The 17,425-nt window shown below is 38.5% G+C and overlaps 1 protein-coding gene across 1 annotated transcript in view; it reads right to left on the reverse strand.

Moving 5' to 3' along the window:
• Nucleotides 1-5,954: 5,954 nt before the first annotated feature.
• The window catches only part of MTTP (microsomal triglyceride transfer protein), a 58,267-nt gene continuing 46,796 nt past the window's right edge, over nt 5,955-17,425 (reverse strand). The window contains exons 14-18 of the mRNA XM_075609285.1: nt 17,049-17,170; nt 14,693-14,920; nt 9,521-9,645; nt 8,048-8,218; nt 5,955-7,095 (exon numbers count right to left, since the gene is read on the reverse strand). Of these exons, the coding sequence (XP_075465400.1) occupies nt 6,927-7,095; nt 8,048-8,218; nt 9,521-9,645; nt 14,693-14,920; nt 17,049-17,170 (815 nt within the window). The 3' untranslated portion in view covers nt 5,955-6,926. The remainder of the gene's footprint in view (nt 7,096-8,047; nt 8,219-9,520; nt 9,646-14,692; nt 14,921-17,048; nt 17,171-17,425) is intronic.

A 17,425-nucleotide genomic window follows, 5' to 3' on the forward strand; every position in this document is an offset into this window, starting at 1 on the left:
ATTTACAGTTGCTATATATATATATATATATATATATATATATATATATATATATATATATATATATATATATATATATATATATATATATATATATAGCAAAGAACAACAGGCACTCCGTCTGGGAAATCAATAAGGTGGCTGCAAATCCTATATGGTACAAATAAGTAATACGATACCGTGTGGCGACACTCCAAATGGTTGTCAAAAGAAGGTGATGATCATCACCTTGATAAAGGTCCCGCACGCGGACCGAAACGTTGGAATGATAATGGTGTTAATACAATATATTCTTTTGACAACCATTTGGAGTGCTGCCTCTGATATTCGTCGCCACACGGTATCGTATTGCATATATATATATATATATATATATATAGATATAGATATAGATATATATATATATCCAATAAAGAATATCACTTGTGAGCACATTCACAGGTCTGGAACCCTGCCTTTCAACCATTATCACCTTGCATACAGTGCTCCCACTGAAGCAAGTGATTCTGGGAGATGACATGCAAATGAGCACACAATGTGTCACCTTTTGCCTGGAATATCCATTCACATGGACCCCATGGATATTCCAGGCAAAAGGTGACACATTGTGTGCTCATTTGCATGTCATCTCCCATAATCCCTTGCTTCAGTGGGAGCACTGTATGCGAGGTGATAATGGTTGAAAGGAAGGGTTGCAGACCTGTCTAAGACGTGAATGTGCTCACAAGTGATATTCTTATTTGGCTATATGCTATCGGTGGAGGTTTTCTGTCACCTTTTTCACCCACCATAACTTAAAATATATGGTATATATATATATATATATATATATATATATATATATATATATATATATATATATATATATATATATATATATATATATATATATATATATATATATATATATACACACACACAACACAGAAACAGAATACCGCATCAAAACAAACTGATCAACATTAGCAAATGTCTCTAAACTGAAAGAGAGTCACTATTAAATAATAGAACAACCTCTATCGGTGGTGCTGGAGGCATATACAATGTATAGAAACCACAATGAAGAGAAAAATATCCCTCACAAAAAGCACTCAGACAAATCTATATAAATGTGAAAAAATACGCATTTATTACATCAATTAGATCCAAAACTATAAACAAAAGAAATAACACACATACACAAAATCAGACACAACACTGACTTAAAAAGCCTACCTACTGTACTCCTAAATATATGAGACCAAATACGATCAGGACTAATATGATGCGTGTGTGGAGTGAGCCTGGAAAAACCCCTCTATATAACAAGAAACCACACTGGGATATCTAGGATTGAAAATGAAGGTAGACAAATAATGATAGATAATCTATTCTCTAAATGATCTACTGTATATGCAAAGGTACATTTATAAAAAAATCTACTTTCTAAACAATGACGGTAAGTAAAAAGAGAGCGTCCTGGCTAAGCATTGATAGATGATGCACATATTTCCATAATAGCAGAAATAAAGGGCTATGATGTTTGCAAACTCATAGCATGCTGGTGGTTATTTATATTGGACAGTGTTGAACGTACATATTAAGGGACCCATACATTCTTCTTGAACAACAGTGTCTATCCCTAATACAGTGCAAGTAACAGACTTGTAGAAGGCTATGTGTGTAAGGTCATGACCAATGTCACGTGTTTGTAATGTGATGGTACGTTTTTGATCTCGCTCGCGGACACACGACTGCAGTGGTCGTGGCGCCGAAGGATTAAAACCGCCAGTGAGAAGCATGGACCCCGTGCGATTGCAGCAGACGCTGTTCTCAGCGCGCAGACTTTGGCTTGTGCGTCTGCGGTGATGGGAACAGTAAGTCTTACTCCTTGGTGCCTCAAGTTTCCAGCAACTTTCCATGGGTCACCCAGGTCTTTAGAGTATTGCAGCCCCCTCTGCGCACAGCTCCGCCTTGCATTTCTCCACTTTTGATGTGTGCACCCATGTGTGGTCAGCCCTGGCACTGTAGAAGCTAAATACATTGCTGCTGAATAGACCTGCACTGCAATGGAGCACAGAAAGAGCAAGTTTTCTTATTAGAGACAGAACACATCAGAATTTAGACTCATGTTTTGCAGTGCTTTAATGCCCACTCAGAGGAGTGTAGGATCAATGTGGTTGCTCAAGTTAAAAGCATTTGTCAGATGCTGCGGGGAGAATGGAAATTCACTGAGTTGTGTGGTAAACGATGGGGGCCCCCCAAATGTTTTTGCATGTGCCGGTCTGAGTGGTCTCTTATCTAAGCTAAAACTTTCAAACCAAGGCTTCTGATTGACTGAAATCTGGGTGTTAATCAATCAGAAACAGCCAAGAAAAACACATATCACAATTTGTTTTTTGTTTTTAAATATATGCTATTTTGGTTCTAACGATTATTCCAGATTGACTAACCCCCCTAATTTCATCAGAAGTCTTGTTTTTGAAAGTTTGACTTTATATATCTGTATACCATTGTTGCATATATATGCGATTTACTTTCTTTGCACCGCTTGCTTGCAACAGGATATATCGTACACATCCAAGTGAGAGTTGTTTCTCTTCCCAGTGCTTGCATTTTCTGGGTTATTTATGGAACAGCTATGTTTTGTTTGAGGACTTGAGGAGTCAGCAGTGCGATATCAGTACTGTCTTTAAATGTTACAGATAACACAAGGCATCCCAGTGATAATTCCATCAAGACTGTTCTAATTGACTGAAATATAAAAGTCCCAGGATGACAGCGGTACATTTTTGCATGGATTGTAATAGTGTGTTTAACGCATACACACTTGCAGGATACCTTGCTGTATTCTTATTTTTGGAAGATTAGCAGTTCTGTTGTTGCTGTAGCCATGGAGCCTCTGCGTTTTAGTCATTACCTTCGCGCTCACAGCTGTTAAGTATAAAGCCGCAGGAATTCCCATTATGCCCAGCTGCTTGGAGCTGCTATTTTCAAAAACAAGTGCGCTGTCATGATAACCGAGCTTATGAATATTGCATGCTACCAACTCTAAAATTGCCTCGTTTTACAGAGCACTCGTTTATTCACTCTGGCAAAAGACGTCTTGTGACAATCGTAAAGAAGTTCACTGTATCTCAACAGATGCCACTTCATGGCCTTCAGACAGGGTGTTCTGTTCTTGTATATGAATTGTGTGACTGCATAGATGGGACATAATGTATATCATACTTTGACATTCGCTTAATCAGAAATATCCGCCAAAATGTATTTAGAACCAGGCACAACACTTCACATATTCAAAAATTCCTAAAGATAAAGAAGTTACGGCTATTTTTTATGGGTTTTGCTGACAATCCCTAGATTTTTTTTTAATCCATTGTGTGACATCGCTTATCACGACTTTGTTTCAGGAATTGAAAGTGTCAAAAAGATGGCGATAAACATCGTACAAGAGAGTGGAAGCAGCAATTTCAAAAGAGCCAAACAAATAAATCTGTGTTTGAATTTAGTGGCGAGCTCGGCTTTCAGTAAAGGCGGTTAAAAGAGCAGTGCTGCTCTGTATCATTTCTAGTTTGCAATCATTCGCGTATCATTGTTTCCTGTGCTTCAAGCAAATGTAAAAGTTTTTAATCTAACCGCTTCCTAGCCCTACACTGTAAAGCATGGCCCGGCTGTCTTTGCAGTATGTGGCTTACCCTTCTCAGGGAAACAGGTTCAGAATGCTTATTATCTTAGAACAGGATTGGCTGCATGTAACTTTGGGCCACTCAACAATACTGCATTTACTTTTAAGAAGCTATATTTCTAATTCAATAATGAACAGAATGACACAGTTTTAAAATCAACAAAAGTATCCCTATAAATAATTCTGCATGTCTGACATGGATTATCACACACCTCTATCCTGTGTTCTATTGACTTGAATGGCAGTTAACGTGCTATAGCAGTGAGACAAGCTAATTATATCTCCAGTTATATATATATATGTCCCCTCAAACCTCCCTCCAAATAAATTAGGGAGAGATGCCTGTGCTAAAAATGGAAGACACCTGAGGTACCCTGGGAGATATGCTAATGTCTATGCAAAGAATATTTAAACGAGTCATACTTCCTAAAATATGTCTTTAAACCAATCAGTCTATGGGCCCTTGTGATGAAGGAGGTACTAGTGTCAGTCCCAACAGGATTTGAACCCACAAACTCTACTATTCAGGGCAGCTCTAGCACATCTCCCAGGGTACCTCAGGTATGTTCATTGTTCAGCACAGGCATCTCTCCCTAATTTATGTGGAGGCCAGTTTGAAGGGACACATTTAAAACTGGAGACACTATTAAGTTTCCTCCTCGCCTTCCTCCCCCTTTTTCAGGCTTTGGAAGGAAATCACAAGTTCTATCTCGCCTGCATTGAGGTGAATTGTTAGAAGCATTTTAGCATTTTGCACTTCTAAAAAAATGCCTTTTTTTTGCTAGTTTTGGACACGAGAAGGGCTTACAGAATAACAGAACATGCAAGTTCACTTCTAAAGTGCACTTTAAAAGTGGGTTGTCACAATTCAGAGCTACTAGAATAGGCCCCTAAGCATTGCAAATTGTGTTTTGTTTTTTAATTGACACACGGAAATCACAAATGATATTGCGCTTGTGTATGTCTATGTACCAACATTTTTTCTCAATGTGCTCTAATAGCATAAAACATGTTTTTAGTTCCATTTATTGGCGCACAGATATATACTAAAAATAATTGGATTTTTGCTAAAAAAAATGAGTTTAACCTGTAGCGGAAATTGTCTGCTACGTTGCACCTGGTGTAAATCCCAAAGAGTCTGCTTATAGTGTTAGCGCAAAATGAAGTTGCTATGAATGTTTCCTTATTTAGGTTAACAAAATGTATTATTTTCACAGTGTATATAATTTTACACTTATAATATGTACTTAAACATGTTATAAATAAAAAATACAATACATCAATCTGTTTTCATTTCAATTGTATCAATCAGATGTTCAACATAACGCGTCAAGCTTAGTTCAAGCAATGAATTAAGCATCACATACTGTGTATAAAGTCACATAACGACTTTCATGCATAGGATGTACAGCTTTTGTACTACCTTTTAGCACAATATATTTTTTTTAAGCACTGAAAAATCTCAAATATGATCTTAGTACAGTACATAGGTTCCAATGTCCCACAGAACGCAATGACATATTTCACTTTGATAAAATCGGGTGCAGTCATTTGCTCCAGTTTTGAACCAGGAGACTTTGATACGGTGCCCTCTTGGGTGCTACTTTTGCTCCAATTTTGCAGAAGTGAGACCAAAAAAACCACCCAGTAGCATGTACTTTTTAAATTGGAACAACATGTTGAAACAGTAATGATAAGAAGTAGTGGTAACCCGGGTTTCAATGTTAAAGTTGTTCATTAAGCAGCTTGCTAGTACAACCTGTAATTCAATGTGTTAGGCATGTTTTAACAAGTGTGGCCCCCATTTTCCTACACAGTGGAGACTATTTACACCTTTGTTACACCACATTTCCGGTTACAGTCATTGGCCCCGTCCCCTGCTGAGTTCTGCCGATGCCCCAGTGCCATGGTCAGAGGATATGAATGTATATTATATACCACTCTATTTTCAAATATATAAAATGTATACACTTGAAGTTTTTTTTGCAACCTGGATTTGTGAATTGTTGTGCGAAGTTGTCTGCACACCCAAGATATTTACACCGGTAACCCCCTCTCAATTGTTTAGAATATTTTTAGAAAGTGTGCATTGCTAACCTTTTTCCAAGTCGTTATTACATCTGAGATTCATGTTGGCTGCATAACATGCAATCATGTCATTGAATAAAATGAAGTTTTTGCGTTAATATATAACATTTGCCCCACTTCTTTGTCTCCTGTTTATAAAGCTGCACACAGTTATTTTCATATATTGCTTATATCCCATACATACACGTCAGAAGCAGTATTAAATGTTACCTGTTTTATTTTCAAATTCTCTTGTCACACATGTTACACTTAGTAAAACAGATCTCTATGTGGCTCTTAACAAGCACCCCAAGCTCCTTTAGTAATGGGGAAGCCGGCTTCTCATTAACTAACCACCAGTTATGGAGTTAGATATACACAAGGTGGACTGGTGTGTCATTTCTATGCCTGCTACTGACAGATTTGAATGTAATTGTGTATACACACTGGGAAAAAATAATACCAAATGCATTAATTAGCTAAATTTGTTCCCTTAAACTTTTTCAGTGCCGGGAGGATGGGGGGGGGGGGGGGGTGAATTCTTCACCGCAAATGTTTTGCAGACATCTCCAGTACTGAAGAGGTTAAAAAAAACACAAACTTATTTCTACATTAGTGCACCCCCAACTTTTCTTTTAGAAATGTTAACAAAATACTTAAATACATGTAAATATGTAAACTTTATGCATGCACTAAACACGTACAGGCAGTCCTCGTTTTACAACGCTTCGTTTTACAACGAATGGCTTATCCAACGCTATGCAATGCATACCTATGTTCATTTTTACAACGCCAAAACGGCTTATCCAACGCTCTTACGACGCTTTGCAAAGTTGTTTATGTGTATATAATATATATATTATACTATATAATATTTTTATATTATATTATATATTATGTTATATTATATATATAATACAGTATATGCACTATATAATTTGTGTGTGCTGCATATCTTATTGTCTGCGTAAAATATTTTGTGTGTTAGCATTAAAAATGCCTTCAGGAACGGAACCTTTCATTTAAACAGTGTTCCTATGGGAAAGCGTGTTTCGCTTTACAACGTTTCGCTATCCAACGCCATTTTGAGTAACGCATTGTGTCGGATAACCGAGGACTGCCTGTACAGTAGATACACAACTATCCACCTAGATGCCACTGATTCAGCAGTTTGGAATGCTTCCTTTGGCTTTCAAAACCAGCTGTCTGCGGAGCTGGATTGTTCTGCAAACACTTTGCTGCACATGTTGGAGTTCTCTTGATGCAGAGGGAGTTCTGTACCTGCCACAGTTCGTACTTTTCCTTTCCGGGAGACATACGATTTGCCGGAGGGCAGGCTTTCATACTTTGTGACGTATTGTCTACAAACACAAGGAGATTGCCTTACTGATTGTTAATCCATGTGATTAATATAGTTTTCACTACTAATAATCAAACCTTATTTTGCTATTAGACAAAACAACGTACAGTGGTTTTTGGCTTATTAGCCAACCATTCTTGGTTATTGAAGCGTTATTATTTATATTTATGCTTAACCCCAAACTTTCAACCTTGCTGCAGAATACTGCAACACATTGCAAGCCAACACAACACACTCAATGCCTTTTGCAATGATAGAATTACATGATGTTCAAAACGTAGCCTCTATTTTGCAACTGTTTTAACAAATAACACTTTAAACCTATTCAGAGGACCATCTAATATGGACGCCTAGTGGCACATCCTTTTGAAATAATTCACTAACCTACTGTACCGTATATATACACACACATTAATATATACAGTAAACATATATAAATATATATGTATATAAACAAAAATCTTCTTAAGAATATTTTAAGCATGCCTGAAAGTATGTCTTGAATAACTACATGCTGATTAGCTTGGCCTATAAGTGTCTGTCTTTGCTCAGGCCAGAAAATTCCCGCATTATTTTTTTTGCACTCTTGTAGGGCAGGTATTTTCCTTTTAACACCACCTAAGCGCTTAGATATTACAACTCTTTGATGTTCTGTATGTGTCACTGGTTTGTAGCGTATGTGGTCTCAAAGTTTTCAATGGAGTCTCACTGATAAGAAGCAGTACTTCTATTAAAATACAACTTTTCAGCATAGTGCCCTCAAATCTGACTGGTGTTGTCCGCGCTGACGATCAACTCCGAGTCCTTCTGTTAATGTTGAATCAAACAGGCCAAGTCAATCTGATTTCCACTTGGCTACGCAAGTTAGATCTGCAATGAACAGTCAATCACACGAACTTCTGTTATACTGAACCGCATAGGAATATGCTGTGTAGCTCATTTCAATGTATTACCTGAATGGAAATGCACTCTTATCCATTTGCATGCAAACCAAAAATGGATATGAGGAAAATTTCACAGTTGTAAGGAAGTCAAAGGATGCCTCTGTTTCAAAGCGGGTTTCCATACCAGCACTTACAAACACTGAATCAACAGTTACATTGCCGGCAATCACCATGGCCCCTCTGTTGAGATAAAGTAAAAAACTAATAGTTATATGAGCAGTTAACTATTGAAACATTACAAAGATTAATTGTAATATTGGTGAGCTGAACTTGGGACCTAGAAGTTTTGGTGAGCTGAACTTGGGACCTAGAAGTTTTCTTTTTACACATTTACATCCCTTCACCTAAAGCACTGTCATACATTCACAATAATGCTTGTTAAGGCTGAAACGTCATTAGGCAAATTGCTTGATTTTCTTTTATCACTTCCACATGTTTTTAGTCTGTCTGCCCCATTTGCAAATTGTAAATGCTCTTTATTGCCCTTATGATGTTCAGGGCTGGCACACTGGTGGCCATTGTGACATCCACTTAGCGTCACTTATTCTATGCTCATTTTCTAGGGGACATTGAGTTCACCGCTCCACAGGAGCACTGAACCTGATCTGTCTAGTAGACTAACTGTGTGACGCTATATTTCCTCTTCTTTTTGTTTATGGTTCGGGAGAGTTCCTGCCTATTATCTGCTCCAGATCAGTAATCTGGAAACGCCTGAATTACATTTCTACTCATCCTTGTATTAATAGTTTGTCTGTGTAATACACATTTGCACTACGTTTTCTTTTTTTCACATGCCGGAGGGGAGTTTTGCGCTTTGGAGTTTTCTTGTTGCGTCAATCTTAGGGTGTTGAGAAACACCTTTTATACCAGCTGCATCTCCCCAAATGGTGATATAAATGTTGTATTATTCAATTATAATTAGGTGGTTTGGGTTTGCGCTTTTTTCCTGTGTTGCTCTGTCTAGTAGAGGAAGAGCCCACTCAGTGACCTTGCGATCACGTGATCGCTACATAAGAAATGACCCGGTTGTGACTTGCCGGAATGGCTTTGGCTCTGTGGTGCTGTGTTCGAGCACTGAAAGGGTTAAATACCACGTTTAAACCCAGGTTTACTAAATTGTACTAACCTGGTACTAAGGTGCCTTACATCTAATCCAAATGAATGGGCTATATCTGCTAAGCAGCTCTGTGCCATAATACACCTTGCAGTGCTGTAAGTCCCATTTTGGCTCATTCACATGCAATAAAGTATCAAAAGGCATAGCACAAATGAGTAAATATGGCCCTCCATGTCCTGCAGAAAATATCACAACTCCAGCAAATCTCATTTCAACTTCTAAGGTCAGAGCATTGCACATTAAGATGAAATATGCGATAATTAGTTTGAGGTGTAAATAAGGGCACAGCAGGTTTCATAACATTTCTGGCAGTCGTCACCTAACATTCTGCATGCCGAGTAATATTGTGTAGTTGGATATCTCACCGATTATTAACACTGGTTTTGGATTCTCTGTACCACAGACTGAAATCCATTCCACCCGAGATATCAATGGCCAGTCCACCCTGGAACTCCGCACTGGCCTTCAGCCCAGACTGCAGCTGAATGATCTAGGAGGGAAATAGCACAGTGTCATTATCAACTCTGTAGGGGAACATTTGAAACCTATTTTCAATGTTATTATGGCAAAAGGTTGCCAGGCTCATTTTACTGGGGGTTGATGAAGGTGCAGATCTGTTAGTCATGTTTCTTCTTTCCAAACAACATGTCTGTAATTCTTGGTTCCATTTTACATCTACATTTACTCTAGAGGTATTATAATCAATCATCATTTAAGTGGTTAAACGTACCCTTATGCCTAAGACACAAATGGCGGAGATATGTTTAATGTTTGAAATATTATAGTCATTTTGGACTCTGGCTTCTCTTCACACTGCTGATACACTGACTTTCCCCTCAAATATGTTGTATACTGCAGTTGCTCCTATTGTGTTCTGTATATCTCCCATTATTACATTTAGATTGTAAGCTCTGTAGGGCAGGGACTTCCTAATTAGTATTGTTTAAGTCCCTATTTAACGCACTTGTGAAACTTTGTATATTTTCCCCCCTGCACTGTCTGTATTATAATGATATAAAGTCCACAGTACATTGGTGGTGCTATATAAATAAATATATACCTACAATGATAAAGAGCACCTTTGAGCACATTTTATAAACAGGTCCCCGAAACCTGCCTTACTCCATAATCATACAGCGCTTCCACTGCAGACAGGGAGTCTAGGTAATATCAGACATATGAGGCCTCATACTCATACCTCAACTCTTTGTTTCTTAGCCACTTTAACATGAATCCCATTAAGCTCCTGCCTACTATTCTACACAGCTATTAAAGCAAAGCCTGGGCCAAAGGTGTGCATGGCCAGAAAACCTACTCACAGCTGGTTTGGCCCTTGGTTTTCAGCAGTGTGAGGATGATGCGCGGCTACATACCAGGTGCACAAACAAGTTATGGCGAGTAAAGAAAACGATACAAACTCTAAACTGCACAGTAATTATAAAGAACATGTACGCGCACCCTCACATATCTCAGACAGGTTTACATATTAGTGACTGATGCCTAATTTGAAAAATTCTGAGTATAAATATTGTTAAACTTTTAGGCCCATATTGACTAATCAGTTCTGTTCCATAAGACACCTAGCTACACAAGACACCTTATGGCCCATTAACTTGGAATAGCATCACTTTGCAAAAAGGAATAGTTGTCCCTGGCCTGCTGACGGAATGGGCCTATTGGGCAACCTCGGTCCTCCCTACTTAACGGCTTTGCCAGTGTCCAGGTCAAGGCTGGAGATTTTGGCCCCTGGGAAATCTGTCGACAGGCATGCTAGTAAGTATGGGCCGTAATGCTTCCCCGGTAATGATAAGTAGTAAGACTGTGGAATCCCCTTTGGTACCAGCCAATTGTTATTCCTCCTAGTTATTTTTCTCTTTGAGAAATAATGAAATAATCAAGCGATTATTATTAGTAAAACTATTAAGGTTGACGGACAATAATTGACAGGGTAAGAGATTTACAGCAGTGTTGCGGAGACAAACATTGTGATTTTCCACAGGGCACAATTTCTTTAAAGTTGAAGAAAAACATTGAAACTAGTGGGTTGAAAACAAATGTCTTCTAAGCTGAACTGCCATTTAAGTAGCAATCTCCCCTATTTGATTTTTTAGAGATGTTTTTATTCCCCCCCCCCCCCCAGAATTTAGATGGAAAATTCTCCAGAGCTAAAACTTTCTTTTCTCAGCTCCAAGGACCCTCCAGCAGGATTGGAATGGCCCAACGAGGCCTAGAAAAATCCCTGGTGGGCCCATGCACCGAGTGGTCTGAGTGCAGTGGCCTAGTATCGCTTTATCCCCTGTGTAGAGGGAGCAGGGACAATGCTGCCACAGATTGAAGCTTCTCTCTCCTTCCCTCCAGTCAACTGTTTAATCAGAGTGTCCTGATGAATACCGAGTTGTGAGTAGGGCAGTTTAGTTTTAGACGATCCACCCAATTCAGATTATGGAAAAAAATAGGAACTGTTGGTTTCATTTCTTAAATGATTAGGGGGTACAAGTTGGTAGCTGAAACATCTAAGGCTGCGCTTAAAGTGCTGATGCCACGACGCCTTTTCAAAACAATTGTATTGATGTCATCGCGTGCGCTTATAGTGGATGCGATGGCGATGGAGCGACGGCGCGACCAAAATCCTTGTAGTCACTAGAATTTGATTTTGCAGAGACGGTCTCCTCATGTGACTGCCTATAAGCCAATCACATAGCCCCTCTGTCTTCCCCCTTGCTGACTTCACTCCTCTTTTAGCCAGCGACGTCTCCAAACCTGATTACAACTTTCGCAATGGCGACGGGTGACATCACCGGTCGCGTCGCCGGCACTATGAGCGCAGCCTTAGGCTTTGCCTATAGTGCCGCCGACGGCGACACGATGGGTGATGTCACCCGTCGCTGTCGCCACCGGCGAAATTTATGTTTCGCCGGTTGGCGGCATCGCGGAATTCCCACAATTTGATTTGTTAAAGGGCTGTCACGTGATGCGACGGCCCTTGAAAAATCAAATTTTGCCGGCAACAGGCTTTCTATAAGCGCACGCGGCGGCAGAAATGCTTTTGTTTTTGGGCGAATTCGCGTCTCCGGCACTATAAGCACGGCCTTAGGCGCTCACAAGATTATGGGGCGTGTACACAGAAGATTTTAAATAAACATAGATAACATTGATTTTTTTTGTGGTTACATAGAAGATCAGGTTGAAAAAATACATATGCCCTTCGAGTTCACCCTTTTATAAATTTAGACGACCGATACTGTCATCATACATTTGTATTTACAGTATATTGATCCAGAGGAAGGAAACAAAAAAAAACAGTGAAACATTATCCAATGTTGTTTCATAAAGTGGAAAAATAAATTCCTTCTCGACTCCAATAGTGGCAATCAGTTTTCTCCCTGGATCAACACCCTTCCCATGTTTATTTGTATATCCCTTTCCTTTCTAAAAAGATGGCCAACCTTTTCGTGAAGATATCTACCATCACAGTCTTCATGGGTAACGAATTCCACATTCTAACTCCCATTTTTGTAAAGAACCCTTTCCTTTATTGCTGGTGAAATCTCCTTTCCTGCAACCTTAAGAGATAACCCTGTGTCATTTGTACTGCCGTTAGGATGAATAGTTCTTTTGAAAGCTCCTTGCATTGACCCTGAATATATTTATATATAGTTATCATATCCCCTCTTGGACGCGACTTTTCTAATGTAAACAAATCAAATTTAGCTAGCCTCCCTTCATAAATCAGATTATCCATCTCCTTTATTTATTTGGTGTCTCTTCTCTGCATTTTCTCTAGTTCCATACTGTCTATTTTTTTATAAAGTGGTGCTCAAAACTGTACTCTGTATTCAAGGTGTCTTTCTAATATTTTATAAAGGGGCATCATTATGCTTACTTCCCTTCCATCCATTGCTCGTTTAATACGTTTAAGGTTTCTTGCTGTATCTTCTAAGGGTGTTGGGAAACACCCTTGCATCAGCTGCACCTCTCCATATCCACCCATTATATTTAATATTTGTTCACTATTACTATCACGCTTGAATTCATTTTTTATTTTATTTTTAAACTTAATTTTTATTAAAAATTTTTTAGGGAGAGGGGAGGAATGAAGAAAATAAAAAATGGGGGGGAGGGAAAGGTACAGAAAATAGAGATGGGAGAAAGTTCACATTCATTTACAATTTTACCTAACAAGATTTCTTAAAATATTCTATCACACAGTTAATATAAATATCATTTTTTGTTTTCTTTCCTTTTTTTTTGTTACAACAAAATTAAGTGGGTATTAATTTTTGGTTGATTTTCACTCAGAATCCAAGGTAACCACACCTTCTGAAAATCTTTGTAGGTGTCGTTATTAAGACTAACCATTTTTTCCATGTAGCAAATCTGCCAGACTTTATTTTTAACTTTGGAGATTGAGGGAATCATTGTTTGTTTCCATACTGCCGCTATTTCGCGTCTTGCGGCTGAAGCTATGTGGCAGAGTAATTTATTTTCATGTCTCGTGAAGGGGTCATATGGTTTGTTTAAAAGAAATAACCAGGGATCCATTGGTAGGTCCAAACCGAAAAACCTTTGTGACCACATTTTGATTTCCAGCCAATAAGCTGCTATGAATGGGCACCCCCACCACACATGTATAAATTCTTTTTTATGTGTGCTTTTTCTTTTGTTGCATTGCCTGTTTAATGCAAGATAAGATATTATTTGCCTTTGCAGTTACTGCCTGACATTGGACACTATTGCCAAGTCTGCTGTCTACAGGCACTCCTAAATCCTTCTCAATCAAGGATTGACCTAATTTTTCCCCATTTAATTTGTAAGTAATCTGTTTATTATTGCTTCCCAAGTGCATATCATTACATTTATCTGTATTAAACCTCATCTGCCATTTACCTGCCCAAGTTTCCAGTCTCTCCAAGTCCTTCTGGAGAGAAATTACATCCTGCTCTGATTCTACTACCTTACACAATTAAGTGTCATCACCAAAGATGGAGACTTTGCTCTCTATGCCAACCTCAAGGCCATTAATAAGCAAGTTAAAAAGCAGTAGTCCCAATACTGAACCTTGAGGTACGCCACTCACGACTTTAACCCAACCTGATAAAGTTTCATTTATAACAACTCTCTGTTGTCTATTCTTCAACCAGTTTTAAATCCAGGTGCAAATATTTTTATAGGTTACATTTGTGTTGGAGGCAATATGACATTAAACAACATAAATCTAGAATTTGCATTTTACCTTACTAAAGTTGAAAAAATAAAAACAAAATACAGGGTAATATTGGTTACTGGCATAGGCAGATTAAAATCCATATTTTGTTTTAACATGTTCGGGAGCCTTGGCCTAAATGCTCTATTTCTCAGTCCAAAAACAAACTAAGGGTGTTATTTATCAAGCTCCATTGTGTGTTAATGCACCCGCACAGGTGCTAACTCCCATTCAAGTTATTTGGAGTTAAGGCCCGTGTGAGTACAGTACATTAACCAATAACAGAGCTTGATAAAACTAATGGGCAACCGAGTTCAAACTGTGTTACTTTTACCTCAGAATGGTCCGTTAAGAGTACAAGTCCTTTCACCACACTTATTGGGTCGCCAGTTGCCGAGAACACTTTTGACATTAAATCGCTGTATCCTTGGAAAAAGGTAACTGGCCGAAGCTGAACGTCAAACAAGATTGCTGACATTCCAGCAAAGGACTCCAGTTCTTCCTCGCCTTCATCAGCAGTTGCAGCTATTAAGGACTCAAGACCTTGAGCTTCAATTACAACCTAGAACCAATGTTTTGCATTCTTTTAATTATTTATTTGCATTTTTTTTGTTAATTACAGTGGTAGAGTGACAAGGACACAGCTAAAAATGCATGCAACCCTGAATACATTTTATGACAAACAATAAGAGGGGTATTTATGAAAACCTCTCGGCTGCAAAAATGGTACAAAAACAGCCACCGATTTATTACAAGGAAAACAAAGCAATAGGATTTAAAAATAAATAAATAATTAACGGACTGCTTTTTTTTCTTTAGTTTAGCAGTGAAAAGACTTTAGTGAGTAAACCCCATTAGTTGCTACAGTACCTAAAAACACACACAACCATATTTAGAAAGTGGTGAAAAGACACTGGATACCTCTAAGCTGTAGGGATCCCATAGATATTGCATTTTGACATTTGTATTTATGAAGTCTTGTCTGAGATAAACAATATTGTCACTGGGGTGGCAAATGGAAAGCAACCATCTTTGTTTTTCTTTGCAAGTACTGACAATAGTAAAAAATGAAATATATCTTGGCAATCAGGGGGTCCCCCGAGCTTTGAGCACTGTGGTTCAGTTACAAATAAACCCTCGGTTCATTTAAAAAAAAAGGGACTTTATTTTGGAGGGGATTTCTGCTTTAACACAAGGCATTTGAAGTAATGATATAAATAATTTAATGGAGTAGAGTAACACCCAATTATCAATATCTTAATGTAATCTAAACACTAATGGCAGTAATTTCAATTCAATTATCTACATTATACGCAAGAGACACAAAAGAGCCAGTTCACATGTGCTTTGTGGTTTTCTGCTCACCCCCTGTCCACAGTCCAGAAACAGACAGCTGTTGAACTGCTAATTTAGAATGATTTGCAAATAATGTATTTGTAACAGTACATACATGCCCCGCATTAACGTACACAATGGGTCCAGAGCATGTATGTAAAGCGAAAATGTACTTAAAGTGAAGCCCTACCCTTTTTCCACTTATCGATGCATGTACTGTACTGCAATCGTCCTATACATGTATAACTGATGTAAATAACGCATTAGTAATAGGCTCTACAGTCTCCCCGCTTGCGCACAGCTTCGGTACAGGTAGGGGCTGGTATTGCTGATCAGGACGTGCTGACAGGTGCATGCGCGAGCTGCCATTTGCTTATTGGGCGATATGTCCTTACTCGTGAGTGTACTTAAAGTGAGTGTCTTTAAACCGGGGTATGTCTGTACACTATTTGGAAAAGAAATATACAAACCCTACCCTCTTCCCAAATTGGCTTGCAGCTGATTAGTGAAATTCTACATTTTGATCCGAAGTCTAATAACAAAAGGGTCATTTAGTTGCATCTCTTGATCACAAAATGATTCAAGCCTGTCACCCCATCAAGGTAAACTCCATTTCAGCGGCTACCTAAACTAAATGCATATTATTTCTTATTGCCCTGTGGACTAAAGATAGTGTAATATGTGAAATTGTCTAAAGGGTTAAATGAATTAAGCCTAATGCTTTCTGGGTTTCAGTGCAATTAATAACTGGCCAAAGCCAGAAACAAGCTTCCTATAGCATCAAAAACTCCTTTGTGAAAAGTAATAATATAAAGTAATAATATATGCATTTCTTATTTATGTCAGTCATAGACACTCGCCGCCGTGTACACAGAGCGTGAACTTCAGACTGACACAGAAATGTTTTATTGCTAATTGGAGAATTGGTAAGGAGCTCAGAACCTGAAAGTGGGGCCGAACACCTCCAAAACAAAACTATTTAGCAAAACAGAACCAAGTGAGTTAAGACCTAGCCCTAAAACTGAATGTATCGGTGACACTATATAATTCCATACCTTTATGGAGTATGCAGAAGGAAAAGCTATACAGATAGTCCTCGTTATCCAACGTTTCACTTTACAACAAATGGGATATCCAACGCTTTACAATGCAACCCTATGGGCTGTTTTTCGATGCCTGAATGCGTTATCCAATGCTCACTGCCACTGATTAACATGGGACTCACTTTACAACTGTTTCACTATCCAACGTTACTTCCAGAACGGATTCCGTTGGATAACCGAGGACCGCCTCTATGTGGTTGATAATGACATATGATCAGTTTCTTTATTATAAAAAGAATACATGAGTATTACCTGAATGGCATGTAGTTCAGTGTTTTTGGCATACACAAATGTATCCATGTTACTTCTCCGTAGAATGCCAGATCCAGAGTAGAGGATATCTAGACTATAGGTAGCTGATGAATCAGATCTACCTGCAATCAAGAAGAAATAAACCATCATCTACGAAATATATATACAGCATATTCTTAGAAGAGTCAGCACTCACAGGGCTGTCATCAAGGCAAATGTGAATTTATTCAATCAACGTTTCGGTCCTGTCCAGACCGTTCTCACGTCTTGAAGAAGTTCCTAGAACGAAGCGTCGAGTCCATAAATTCAAGTTTGCCTTGATGAAATCGCTGATTCTTCTATGAATATATCAACTAAAATCCTTAGCCGCACGCGGA

Source organism: Ascaphus truei, chromosome 1, assembly GCF_040206685.1.
Source record: "Ascaphus truei isolate aAscTru1 chromosome 1, aAscTru1.hap1, whole genome shotgun sequence".
Classification (NCBI taxonomy): domain Eukaryota; kingdom Metazoa; phylum Chordata; class Amphibia; order Anura; family Ascaphidae; genus Ascaphus; species Ascaphus truei.